Source organism: Acinonyx jubatus, chromosome B3, assembly GCF_027475565.1.
Source record: "Acinonyx jubatus isolate Ajub_Pintada_27869175 chromosome B3, VMU_Ajub_asm_v1.0, whole genome shotgun sequence".
Taxonomy (NCBI): domain Eukaryota; kingdom Metazoa; phylum Chordata; class Mammalia; order Carnivora; family Felidae; genus Acinonyx; species Acinonyx jubatus.
This window is the reverse complement of record NC_069386.1, coordinates 49,231,244-49,246,178: the sequence shown is the minus strand read 5'-3', so window position 1 is coordinate 49,246,178 and position 14,935 is coordinate 49,231,244. Positions and strand designations below refer to the sequence as shown.

The following is a 14,935-nucleotide window of genomic DNA, read 5'->3' as shown; positions in this document are numbered from 1 at the left end:
AGTCTTGTTATTGGTCCTGCGTCTCTCCTTCAAGAACAGAGTCTTTGGTTTGAGAGAGATAGAGCTCCACTATTTACTAGTTGTAGGAACATGGGCAAGTTACTGAAACTTTCTTGGCCTTGACTTTCTTATGTTTGCTAGTTACATAAGATTTTTCATCTGTGTTTATAAATAAAATGCCCTGTGGTTTACTGTGTCTTTAAGCAATTTTGGCGTCAATAACCTAGCTTTGTAAAATAAGTTGGGAAGCTGTCTCTTTTCTTACTTCTCTTGAATAGTTTGTGCACAGTACGTGTTGCTATGCCTTGAAAGATGGACAAACTTGCCTCAAAAACCATTGTGTAATTTTTTTGAGAATGGTTATTTGACTACTGAATCAATTTAATGTAGTAGTTCCATCCATGTTCTTTAAACATTTGTTCTTGATTCAGTTTTGATCATTTATATTTTTTCCAGAAAGTTGTCCTTTTTTTATCACCTAAAATTTCAAATTCCATCAAATTGTTCATATAATTGTATGACATAAAACTTGTGCTGGGGTGCCTGGGTGGCTCAGTCAGTTGAGTGTCCGACTTTAGCTCAGGTCATCATCTCATGGTGATGTGAATTTGAGCCCCACATCCGGGCTCTCTGCTGTCAACACACGGCCCAATTTAGATCCTCTGTACCCTTCTCTTTGCCCCTTCCCTGCTCACACAATCTGTCTAAAAAATAAACAAACATTCAAAAAAAAAGATTATGCCATTTTCACCTTATTTGTGTTTTCTCTCTTTTTAAATCAATACTGCAAGAGATTTCTCTGGTGTTTGTTTTGTTGACTCCATATTGGTTTTTTTCTATTTCATTTATTTTCTTATTTAGATTCATATTCTATTCTCTGTATTTACCATGAACCTACTTTTCTACATAGTTCACTAATTTTGACTTTATTATTAACTATTGCATACACACAAAAGAATAATTACAAAATAATTGAAGAACAGTATATATACTTGTGTATCCATGACAGCTTAGGAAGAGAAAAATAAATATTTAATAAATGATGCAATGATTAATATTTAAGTCAATTTAGAATGTTTATTCTCCCAAAGACAAGCCATATGAACTATTATTGTTACTACATTGTATTATTTTCAGAGGACATGGAATACAAATTTGGTGATTTGCATTTAATTGACTATTTTATAGTTTGGCTCATAATTTTGTAGGTATACCATATGGGCTCTTTTTGTTGGGTACATAAGTTTTGGGACTTCTATATTCCTGAATAATTTTCTTTCAACTTTGTTGGTAATCTTATTAATGTCTTAAATGTTTTTTCTTTAAAATATTTTCTCTATGCTATTAATACAGCTATACCAAATTGATAGATTCAGTATTTCCTTGATAGAACTTTTTTAGTCATTCTTTAAGTCTTAACATGTTTTATGTGTACCTCACATAGCTTAATTTTCTTTTTTTTTAATTTTTAATGTTTATTTATTTATATTAGAGAGAGACAGAGTGTGAGCAGGCAAGGGGCAGAGAGAGAGTGAGACACAGAATCTGAAGCAGGCTCCAGCCTCTGAGCTATCAGCACAGAGCCTGATGTGGGGCTATGAACCCACGAACTGTGAGATTATGACCAGAAATGAAGTCACAAGCTTAACCGACTGAGCCACCCAAGCGCCCCTCACAGAGCTTAGTTTCAATTCAATTCAAGAATTTGTCTTTTTACAGGTGAACTCAATCAATTTACATTTATGATAGTGTATTTGAGCTTAGTTCTATTCCTCTTTAAAAATATACTGTCTCTTTTTTAATTGCTTTTCTAAGGTTCTTTTGTGGAGGTTGAGTTTTACTTTCCCTCTCCTCAACAGATGAATTAAAATGATCTATACTGTTTATTTTAATATAGCAGATGTTTCCTAAATGTATCATAAATATACTTTACAATTTCTTTTATTGAAGTATAATTAACATACATTGCTATGTTAGTTTCAGGTGTATAATATTGATTTGACAATTCTGTACATTAGTCTGTGTTTACCATGATTAAGTGTCGTCACCATCTGTTCCCATACAATGTTATTACAATATTATTGACTATATTCCTTGTGCTGTATTTTTTTCATTGCTGTGATTAGTTTATTTTATAGCCAGAAGTTTGTATCTCTTAATACCCTTTATTTCACCCATCTCCCCACCCACCTCCACTTGGAATCATCAGTTTCTTCTCTTTAAGAGGAACAAGGTAGGGGTGTCTGGGTGATTCACTCAATTAAGCCTCTGACCTCAGCTCAGGTCATGGTCTCCTCCCTCATGAGTCTGAGCCTCACATTGGGCTCTCTGCTGTCAGCACAGATCCTGCTTCGTATACTCTATCCCCCTCTGCTCCTTCCCTGCTCTTGCTTTCTCTCCCTCTCTTAAAAATAAATAATTTTAAAAATTTTTAAAGAGAAACGATGTGTGGTTTTGTTTTAGTATGTCATTTGTGTTTTTTTTTATTGTCATCATTTTTTTAAAAAGTTTTTAAATTCCAGTTAACCTACAGTGTAATATTCATTTCAGATGTGTAATACAGTATTCAACACTTCACTGCATCACCTGGTGTTCATCACAGGTGCACTCCTTAATCCCCATCACCTATTTAACCCATCGCCTCCACTACCCCCATTAACTGTCAGTTCTCTACAGTTAAGAGTCTGTTTCTTGGTTTACCTCTCTCTCTCTCTTTTATATTTTTGAAAGACAGAGAGAGACAGAGTATGAGTGTGGGAGGGGCAAAGAGAGAGGGAGACAGAGAATCTGAAGCAGGCTCCAGGCTCTGAGCTGTCAGCACAGAGCCCAATATGGGGCTGGAACCCACACACCATGAGATCATGACCTGAGCCAAAGTCTGACACTTAACCAACTGAGCCACCCAGGTGTCCCATGCCTCTCTTTCTTCTTTTGTTCCTTACTTGTTTATTTTTGTAAATTCCACATATGAATGAAATGATATGGTATTTGTCTTTCTTTGACTTATTTCACTTAGTACAAAGTCTTATAAGTCCATTCATGCTGTTGCAAATGGCTAGGTCTCATTCTTTTTTATGGACAAGTAATCCCTTATGTGTGTGGGTGTACATATCTGTCTGTGTATACCATTCTTTTGTCCATTTATTAAAGTTGCTTTCATTTCTTGACTATGGTAATAATGCTGTAATGAATATAAGGGTGTATATGTCTTTTCAAATTAGTGTTTTCTTTCTTTTTTTTTTTTTGTTTTCTTTTGTGAATATCCAGTAGTGGAATTACTGGATCATATTAATAGTTTCATTTTTAAATTTTGAGGAACCTCCATACTGTTTTCTACAGTGGCTCCACCAACTTACGTTCCCACCAATAGTGCATGAGGGTTCTCTTTTCTCAACATCCTCACCAACACTCATTTCCTGTTTTTGATACAAGCCATTCTGACTGGTGTGAAGTGATCTCACATTATGGTTTTGATTAGCCCTGATGGATGGTGACATGAGGCATCTTTTCATGTGTCTGTTAGCCATCTGTATGTCTTTTTTTGGAAGAATGTCTATTCGGATCCTCTGCTCATTTTTTTAATTGGATCGTTTGGTTTTGGTATTGAATTATAGAAGTTCTTTATATACTTTGGATATTAACCGCTTGGATATATCATTTGCAAATATTTTCTCTCATTCAGTAGGTCATCTTTTTGTTCTGTCAATGGTTTCCTTTGCTGTGCAAAACCTCTTTATTTGGGTGCAGTCCCAATAGTTTATTTTTACTTTTTTTCCCCTTGTCTCAAGAAACAGATACATAAACATATTGTTCAAGTTGATGTCCAAGATAATACTGCCTGTGTTTTCTTTCAGGAGGCTTATGGGTTCAAGTCTCAAATTAGGTCTTTTTTTTTGTTTGTTTGTTTACTTCTGAGAAAGAGAGAGAGAGGATCCCAAGCAGGCTCTGTGCTGTCATCGCAGATCCCAGTGTATGGCTCAAACTCATGAACCATGAGATCATGACCAATTGAGTCACCCATGCACTACTAGGTCTTCTTTTTAATATTATTTTTTAACATTTATTTACTTTGAGGGAGAGAGAGACAGAGTGTGAGCAGGGAAGGGGCAGAGAGAGGGAGACGCAGAATCTGAAGCAGGCTCCAGTCTTTGAGCTTTCAGCACAGAGCCCGACGTGGGCCTTGAACTCACTAACCCTGAGACCATGACCTGAGCCAAAGTTGGATGCTTAACCGACTGAGCCACTCAGGCACCCCTTAATGTTTATGTTAAGAGGAAGAGTGTACACGTACATGCGTGGAGAGGCAGAGAGGTTGACAGAGAATCCCAGACAGGTTCCTCCTCACTGTCAGTGTGGAACCTCACAAGCCCTGAGATCATGACCTGAAATAAAACTTAGACGCTTAACCCACTGAGCCACCCAGGTGCCCCTCACATTCAGGTCTTTAAATTGGTTGTGTGCATGATATAAAAAAGTGGTCCAGTTTTCATTCTTTACATGTAGCTGTCCAGTTTTCCCATCATCTCTTATTCAAGAGACTATTTTTTCCCATGGTATATTCTTTCTTTCTTTGTCATAGATTGCGTTTATAGTTGCGGGTTTATTTTAGAGCATTTTTCCTGTTGTATTGTTCTAGGTGTATGTTTTTGTTCCAGTACCATACTGTGTTGATTACTACCGTTTTGTAGTGTATCTCAAGCTTTGTTCTTCTTTCTCAAGATTGCTTTGGCTATGTGAGGTCTTTTGTATTTCCATACAAATTTTAGGATTATTTTTTTCTAGTTCTGTGAAGAATGCTACTGCTATTTTGATAGAGATTGTACTGAATCTGTAGTCTGCCTTGGGTAGTGTGGACATTTAAAAAATATTCCAATCTATGAGCATGATACATCTTTCCATTTGTGTCATCTTCAAATTCTTTCAACAATATCTTGTAGTTTTCAGAGTATGGGCTTTTCACCTTCTTGGTTAAATTTATTCTTGGTGCAATTGTAAATGAGATTGTTTTCTTAATTTCTCTTTTTGATATTTCATTATTAGTGTATAGAAACACAACAGACTTCTGTATGTTAATTTTGTGTAACCTTTACCAAATTATAAGTGTTAATATTTTTTTGATGGAGACTTGAGGATTTTTTTATATATAGTATCATGTTATCTGTCAATAGTGACAGTTTTACTTCTTTCTTACCAATTTGGATGCTTATTTATTTATTTATTTTTCTTTTCTTTTCTTTTTTTTTTCTGATTGCTGCAGCTAGAACTTCCAGTACTATGTTGAATAAAAGTGGCAAAAGTGGACATCCTTATCTTATTCCTGATCTTAGAGGAAAAGTTTTCAGTTTCCCACCATTGAGTATGATGTTAGCTGTGGGTTTTTCATATATGGCCTTTATTGTGTTGAGGTATGTTCCCTCTAAACCCACTTTGAGAGTTTTTATCATGAATAGATTTTGTATTTTGTAAAATGCTTTTTCTGTATCTATTGAGATTATATAATTTTTTTACTATTCCTCTTGTTAATGTGATGTATCACATTGATAGATTTATAAATATTAAACTACCCTTGCATCCCTGGAATAAATCTTACTTAACCATGGTGAATCATTTTTTTAATGTATTGTTGAATTCAGGTTGTTAAAATTCTGTGAGGATATTTGTATCTATGTTCATTAGAGATACTGGCCTGCCATTTTCTTTTCTTTTTCTTCCTTTGTTTCTTTCTTTTTTTGTTTGTTTTTGTTTGTTTCGTTTTTTTTTTTTTTTGGTAGTATCTTTGTCTTCAAACTTTAAAGTTAGTAACTCTGTCCTGAAAAAAAAAAGATCCAAAAATTCTTAAGCTCTCATTACTAGCCTCAATGATAACATTAAATAAAAGGTAAGTCGAAATGTCATATCAGAAAATGGTCTAAAAACCGCCAAGTTTGTAGCCCATAGAGTTTAACTGGATCATCCTTTGGGCTTCCGTGGAATCAGCTTTCATAATTCTGGTAGTAAGTTCCTTTTTTTTCCTCAAGCACCTGGAGAATCTATTTCATTTTAATCCTTTTACATATTAAACTATTTTTTCTCAACGCTTCACTATATCAACTCAATCTGCCACATTGACAGATCAGTTTTCCAGCACGTAAAACAAATACATTATCGATGCTAGAGTACTATTGGGAGTATCATTGAGATAACAAATGGAAAGCACTTCAACCATTTTAAACATATAAGTGTGTAGTAAATATTGTAGTTTTTATCATAATCTGCGTTTACCATACCACTTTCCATGGCTCCATGACTGGCTTTGCTTGGTTACACGAGGACAGTGAAAAGGATTCCTTTTAACAGAGATGACCTCCTTTCCTCTCTTATTTCTACAATATCCTAGCCCATCTTTCTAATTTCATGGTCTCTGTCAAAAGATTATCTGTATCTATCCCAAGTGGTAAAAAAAAAAAAAAAATAGACTTTCCATCTTAAATTGGTAAAAGTTACTCTCCAGTGAATGAATTCATATTTGTTTTAGTCTCTTATATTTAATAAATTACTCATTTCATACTACCTTTATTATTGTATACACTTTTTTATTGAGGTATATATGACCTATAACATATTAGTTTCCAGTGTACAACATAATGAATTAATATTTTTACATATGTAAAATAATCACCACAGTAAGTTTAGTTAACTTCCATCACCCAAACACAGTTTCATTTTTTTTCTTTCTTGTGATAATTTTTATGATCAGCATTTTTCAAATGCACAGCACAGTATTAACTATGGTCACCATAGTGTATATTATAATCCCATGATTTACTTGTTTCATAACTAGAAATTTACACCTTTTGGCCCCATTCACAAACTTTACCTACCATCCTCTGCCTCTGGCAATCACCAGTCCGTTCTCTGTATCTGTGAGCTTGGCTTTTTGTTTTTGCTTTTGTTTTTGTTTCTGTTTTCTTAGATTCTACGTGTAAGTAAGATCATACAGTATTCATCTTCCTGTGATCTAGTTCACTTAGCATAATGTTCTCAAGATCCAACCATGTTGTTGCATATGGCAAGATTTTACTCTTTTATAGCTGAATTACATTCTATTATACATACACACACACACACATTTTCTTATCCATTCTAATGACACTTAGGTTGTTTCTGTGTCTTTACTGTTGAAAATAATGCTTCTGTTAACATGGAGGTATATGTTCAAATTAATACTTTTATTCTCTTTGGATAATTACTCAGAAGTGGGATTTTTGGGTCATATGGTAGTTCTATTTTTAATTTTTAATTTTTTATGGTAATTCTATACTGTTTTCCATTTAAATTCCCACCAACAGTGCAGAAGTGTTCCCTTTTCTCCAAATCCTTGCCAACACTTGTTATTGTTTGTGGTTTTAATACTGCCTTTCTAACAGATGTAAGGTGTTATCTCTTGGTTTTGATTTGCATCTCTCTGAAGATTGGTGATAGTGAATATATTTTCATGTACCTTTTAGCCATACCTATGTCTTATTTGGACAAATACCTGTCCAGATCCTCTGCCCATTTTTAAATCAGTTTGTTTTCTAGCTATTGAGTTGTATGAGTTCTTTATATATTTTGGATATTATTCCCTTGTCAGATACATGATTTGCAAATATATTCTTCTATTCAGCATATTGTCTTTTCATTTTTTTATGGTTTCTTTTACTGTGAAGAAGTTTTTTAGTTTAATGTTTTTAGTTTAATGTAGCTCCTCTTATTTTTGCTTTTTGTGTCAAATCCAAAATACATCATCACCAAAACCAATGTCAAGGAGCTTATCCCCTGTGTTTTCTTCTAGGAGCCTATGGTTTCAGGTCTTATATTTAAGTATTTAATTAATTTCTTATAAAATTTTTTGTGTATCTTATAAGATCATGGTTCAGTTTGATTCCTTTGCATGTGGCTATTCAGTTTTCCCAGCACATCTCTTAAAGAGAGACTGTCCTTTCCCTATTGTATATTCTTGGCTCCTTTGTCATGAATTAATAGAACATATATGTGTGGGTTTATTTTGAGGCTCTGTTCTGTTCTTTTGATCTATGTGTCTGTTTTTATGCAGTACAATGCTGTTTTGATTATGGTATCTTTATAATATAGCTTGGAATCAGGGAAAGTGTTGCCTCTAGTTTTTTTTTTTTTCCTTGAGATTGTTTTCTCTGTTCACGATTTTGTGGTTCCGTGCAAATTTTAAGTTTGCTGCTTCTATTTCTGTGAAAATTGCCATTGAAATTTTCATAGGGATTGTGTGGAGCCTATGTATTGCTTTGGATAATATGAACATTTTAATGATATTTTTCCAACCCATGAGCATGGAGTATCTTTCATTTATTTGTGTCTTCTCTGATTCTTTCGCTAATATTTTATACTTTTCAATGTATAGATCTTTCATCTCCTTGGTTATATTTGCTTCTAGGTATTTTATTCTTTTTGATGCAAGTGTAAGTTAAATTCATTTCTTCGTTTCCCTGACGATTTGTTATTTATGCATAGAAATGAAGCACATCTTAGTGTATTGATTTTATATTCTACAAATTTACTGAGTTTGTTTATTTTAACAGTTTTTGGGTGGAGTCTTTAGAACTTTATATAATTACATTCACAATTTCATTGAAAGTTTGAATTGAAGAAAAGTGATACAGTACATGACAAATCTGTCCTAATTTGTTTCCAGGTTGTGTTTTCTGTCATAATAGGTCTGTGTTACTTTGAACTCTTCTTTAATTATTGTATCCTCTTCTTTATCATTATTCACTCTCTTTATTTGGACTTACTAAGTCACTTAGCTCAATGATAATTAGTGTCTGTTAAAAAACAATATAAGTAATACAAATTATTCACACTTTTCCAAGGATAGGCACATAACTTTTGGTGTCTTCACTTTTCTGGTACAAAATTTTACCTGAATAACTTTAACTTCTACAGTCAGTCTTATGTGATGATTGTCCTTGTGAGTAAATCAGACCTGAAATTAGGCTGTTTTTATACTTACAAACTTCTTATGCCATTGTTCTGTCTTCTTGTTTATAACAAATTTCAAAGGTCACATTGTACATAATATTTGCTCTGCAAATATTTCTGATGCTTTTGTACAGAAAGAGTGAAATGATACCTACAGGACAGCAAATAGATTTTTTCCCCAAGGTACATGAATAATGCTTCAAAACAAGAAGCATATTTTTTCTTATAGTTATCAAAATGTGATTTTTTTTGAGAATAGGAAAATCATGGTTTACATAATCCTATGAGGAAACCCACAGGATGATGAGAAGATTAAAACTTTATTTGTTCAGTCACTGGTTAACATGGTAGAGGAAAAAGAGAACAGGTGTATGGCAAATGGAGATAGACATGCTTTGTTCCTATTGTATTAACATTTGGTTGATTGGAATATTGATTGTCTAAAAACACTAGTCATTGCCTTTGGCAGGAAGCCTGAATGCTTTATTTATTGGGTTCATTTTAATTTTCTCATATAGTTATGTAGAAAAGACAATTCATTTTTTTGTGTGTCCTAATTGTTCAGAAAGTGACATATTATAGCATTTCACCCAAGATTATAGTTTATTAGAGGACAGATTTTTAACAAAATCATTGTTTAGGATGTGAGCATCCTTTCCTTTGTAATCTGTAATCTGTATTTGGCTAAAGAGGTTTATCAGAGCCAAAGCATTTCCTACCCTCATTTCTACGGATAAAACGGTGTCTTCACAAAGTAAGTCACCTTCTTTTTTCTTCAGTCAGTTCAGTAATATAAAACTGATGTTTACAGGTTTTATTCCTAATTGCATAAGTCTTACATTCTGTATATAAATAGAAAAAAATCCTCGGAGAACACAAATCAAACCATGACTAAGTTTCAAATATTAAATTGAGTAACTTTTTGTTTGTTTTTTTAGTGCTTTTTTGTTTTATAAATTGTTTCCGCAGTGAGCATACATTTTGATATAATTAGAAAATACATACTGGAAAGTGACATCTGAGATTGGTGGTTGTTGTTGTTGCTGCTTTTGTTTTTATTTAGAATGGAGGAAAAGCCAGCAATGTTGTTTGCCAGTGAGAATTATTTTATTTTGTAAGTAACTTCCATGAAGTATTGAGCATGATTTACAAAAGCTTTGTGACTTTTAAAAGAGGGGGAAATAAAGAACATATATACACATCCATAAATACCAGCATCCTTTGTCTTTTGTCATATAGAAACAAGAGTCTTCTCTTGGATGTAAAATGCAACTTGATCATACAGTGAATGAAAGAATATTTAAAAAAATATATTTTAGAAAGTATTAAATGTTTATTGTGGAATATTTGGAAATTTTAGAAACCTTTATAATAGATTAACAGCAAGTCTTCTCTTTTGCTGAATTCATTCTGTCCTTGTTTCCTAATCCCATTAGATTAGGGCTCTGCTTGTTCTTGGCATCATCTTCTCTACATATCTGGATTTACGTAGGCCAGAAACTCTCCCCAGATAACATACGCAGTCTCATCCTTTCATATTAGTGAGGATCCTGTTTATTAACTGTACTTAATTATCTTTCTATCTGTTTAATGTACTACATAAAAAAAATCCCTTCCTTTTAAGGCAACTTCTAATAGTTACAAACTCCCATCTGTCATGTTCAGTGGCTAATTCTGGGGCTTCTCCTTGTTTTATTCAGTTTTTCATACCCTATCTTTTTTGTCTTATTCCACAGAACTCTTTTATTTTTGGTCCTTTTTATAATCTTGTTTGGTCTGGTTGGTCTTTGCTAACTAAGAAATTACCTTATTTTCCCAGGATGCAGTATTCTTGTGAGAGTAAGAATCCCTTATGAGGTATATTTGTACATGCTTTCCTAGCTAATCATTTCCTGAGTTTCTGAACTGACCATCCTTACATCTTATACTTTGCTTCAGTAAGAACTGTTTCCATATGTCATTTATTTTAATTTTCAGCTTTGATAGACATGCTCATATCCCCAAGATCACAAGTGAAAAAGATACATATTATCATTTCTGTCAGACCGAGGATATATACCTTGTAGTGAAGTATACAATATTTTCTCCAGCTTCTCCATCTTTTAAATGTTCAATTTGTTTTAATGCCCCATTCAGTTGATTTTCAGTGTGTTATCTAGTAAATTTTCTTTTTTTTTTTAATTTTTTTTAACGTTTATTTATTTTTGAGACAGAGAGAGACACAGCATGAGCGGGGGAGGGGCAGAGAGAGAGGGAGACACAGAATCAGAAGCAGGCTCCAGGCTCTGAGCCATCAGCCCAGAGCCCGACGGGGGGCTCGAACTCGCGGACCGCGAGATCATGACCTGAGCTGAAGTCGGATGCTCAACCGACTGAGCCACCCAGGCGCCCCTATCTAGTAAATTTTCAATGTTACTATCGTTTTGTTTTTTTTTTTGAAATTAGCTTCATTCTCTTTTTATGAAATGGATCATGGCTCTTTAAACCCAACCAAACAAAACATTTCAATGAAAACTTCTCATCTGTTTACTTAGAACTGTCTTTTATTTGGTTTTCTCCAGTATGTTTAATTTTTTAGGAACTCTTCCTTAAATTTATTACTCCTGCTATAGCTTAAGAATGTAGAGGACTGACTATATATAATTTGAATTCAATGAAAAAGATAATAGTCACAGGATATTAGATAAAATGTATGAACCATTTACTTAACCTTAAAACATGTAGATAAGTTCATGTTCAAAACAACCCTTTACCCAACCCTACTTTCTAAGTTGGTATGTTTTTCTTTACTTGTATTCATTAGCAGACTATTCCCACCTAGTGTTCTATTTAGTTAGAATTACTTTCCCCTACTAAGGGAACAACAAATTACCTGATGTGATTGCAAATATAACTAAATTCCGCACTTGTTTTTTAGCTAAACCAAAAAGCTACATTATATGCGCGCACGCGCGCGCGCGCACACACACACACACACACACACACACACACACACACACACACACCCTGAGCCCAGCTAGAACAGGAAACTGTCTATGGATGGCTGATTGAAAATCTGTTATGCCAAAGTGAATTGTTCAATTCAGTTTAATGGTATTGATAATAATACTCTGCTAAGCTGTGCAGGGGAAGCAAAGATGAATTATACATCATTTTAATTCAAAAAGAACTCTTAACAGTTATTTTGCAAGACAACATCTTCATTATGAAATGAGGCCAAAGATTACTTGGGTGAGGCTCTATTGAAAGGATGGATCCAGTTGTTGGTATAAACCCTAATATGGGGGTCCCCCGCTTGAATAATTCCTCTATTTGATCACACTGCTGTTCTCTAGACTCACATGAAGTATAAAAAGCTTCAGCCAGACCCTCATGTAGTAGCAAGGCTGGATCTTGCTGTTTAAAAGTTAGAAAAAAATTTAGTGAAGCTTAACTCCCTGCAGGGAATATTCCAGTACCATTACCAAACATATTCTGGGAAAACACACCATGAGGGGAATATACTAATAAAGGGAAATATGCTGTTACCATACTGTGGAATTGAAGAATAACGGAAAGTTGCCCATTTCAACACTGTGGGAAGGTATTCTGAAATGAGATTTAAAGATTATTAATGCAAAATATAAATGTTTCATGTAAATGCTAGGCTCCTACTGGATTTATGTAAATATCCATTCATTATGTATCAGGAAGTTTTGTGAAATTATTTGTAAATGTAACTTCAGAGTGATAGTCTTTCTTTTAAGAAGATACCTGCATTGTTATATATGAAAAGCACAGAGAAGTACTGATCCAAACAGATCTTTTTCCTATCAACCTAGGATGGTTTCTGGAAAATCCAGTAGCAATACTAACACTTATTATTTATTTAGTATTTTGAAGTCTGTGGAACACATTTGTTACTATAATACAATTTGATCTTCAAAATAATATTGCAGATAGGTAGATAGGGGAGGAAAGTAAGGTTTGTAAGTCTCTGTGGATTACCATACTTCTAAGTGAAAGAACATTCCCACAAAATATGTGTCATATCCCTACTATGTGTCAGAGACAATGATTGGCACTAAGAAGAGAAATATCGAAGACTGGCCCTAAATATGTCCTGAAGAAGCCCATATTAAATTTCATTGAATGGCCCTATGTTAGGGAACTCAGGTCTCCTCTGTCTACTCATTCAGTGAATTTTTCTACCCCACCAGTGGCTTGTCACTGAGAGTCCTTCCATGTGTTGTAAAAACTTATCTCCCTTTAAAATATTACCATTACCATGGGAGAGTCGCATATAAGTTTTACCTGCTACTAGTGCTCTCTTATTAATTAGTTGGTGACCTTGTTCTTAAAGGATAGGCAATGAAAACAGTCCATTGTAGAAGGAATTATAGAATGAGCATTCTTTGGAGCTGGGAAGGGTTGAAAGGTCTGGGAGAGTACAGAGTCATGGAAGAGATACCGCTGTAGGATGCAAAAGAGGGGTGGGGATGTTTCTGGATCATTAAGTCAGCATTTAGAATGCTTTGAATCTACTTAACAATCTTACCAAGAACCAGTTTAGACCAAGGATAGCTATTTAAAGATGTGTGTGCATGTGTACACGCTCACACATATATATGTGCGTGTGTGTGTATATATATATACACACACACACACACACACACACATATATATTATGTATGTGTGTTATATATAGTATATATACTATATATGTTATAATGTATATAAAATATACTATATATTATACATATATATGTGTATAAAATATATATGTATATATTAATATTTCTTAGGCACCAATATTAAGACAGGGACTAGGTTATGCTCCAATGACTGATATAGCAATGAGCAAGAATTTCATAATCCTTCACCTCATGGAGTCCACAGTATAGCAGGGGTGTGGATATTATCAAGTAATTAGAGCTTCTTGCTGCTATGAAAGAAGCTTGCACAACAGTGGAACCCAGTCCAGTCTGGGATGTAAGGGAGTTCTTTGTGTTCACATGACAGATTGGACCCTAGTACACTGAGAAATGAATAGTGAGCAAAGTTCTTGTGATTACTTAAATCAATAATTAAGGGGCTCTTTCAAAATAATATTTTCAGGGAAAAATGATAAAATAGTTTATTATTTGTTGAAATCCTTGAAATACACTGACTTGGCTGGCATTGAAACTTATCTCATCTTTACAGAAAATCCATGTCTTCAAGAAGACCTTGCAGGCACTGATCTACCCCATGTCCTCCACCACCCCTCACAATTTTGAGGTCTGGACGGCAACAACACCCACCTACTGTTACGAGTGTGAAGGGCTCCTGTGGGGCATTGCCCGGCAAGGCATGAAGTGTTTGGAGTGTGGAGTGAAATGCCATGAAAAGTGTCAGGACCTCCTAAATGCTGACTGTTTGCAGAGTGAGTACCTACTTAGGCTAAAGACATGTATGCATAACCTACATGCTTTCATATTAGGCCTCTGCAGTTCTTGCTGGTTTTCAGTAATTCCACCCCCTACCCCTCCTACTTCACAAAGATTCACATACCACCCATGACATTATATTGTTGATGCTGTGTTCCCATAGTGCCAGGCTCTGACTTAGATTCCTCAGAATGACCAATTGCATGCTTGTCCAGTAGAAAACTTGAAAGTGGCTTCTGATCTGTTTGGTTACTTCCATATCTTAATAGCCCTGTGTGGAAAGTGGGAGGGTGTCAAGTTATGTTCCTCAAACAAGGACTAAGGCACACCCTTGTAACATATATTTTTAATATTTATTTATTTTTGAGAGAGAGAGAGAGAGAGAGAGAGAGAAAGAGAGAGAGAGAGAGAGGGAGGGAGAAGGGCACAGAGAGAGGGAGACACAGAATCCAAAGCAGGCTCCAGGCTCTGAGGTGTCCTCACAGAGCCCGATGCAGGGCTCAAACTCATGAACAGTGAGATCATGACCTGAACCAAAGTCAGTTGCTTAACCG

General features: G+C 34.6%; 1 protein-coding gene across 5 annotated transcripts in view; it reads left to right on the top strand.

Annotated features, from left to right (window-relative positions):
* The window catches only part of UNC13C (unc-13 homolog C), a 599,100-nt gene that overhangs the window by 241,179 nt on the left and 342,986 nt on the right, over nucleotides 1-14,935 (top strand). For all 5 annotated transcript variants that reach the window (XR_008299165.1, XM_027067285.2, XM_053223997.1 and 2 more), the window contains one exon: nucleotides 14,158-14,377. Coding sequence is in view for 4 of the 5 variants with exons in the window: in XM_027067285.2 (XP_026923086.1) it covers nucleotides 14,158-14,377 (220 nt within the window). In the remaining variant the exon portion in view is untranslated. The remainder of the gene's footprint in view (nucleotides 1-14,157; nucleotides 14,378-14,935) is intronic.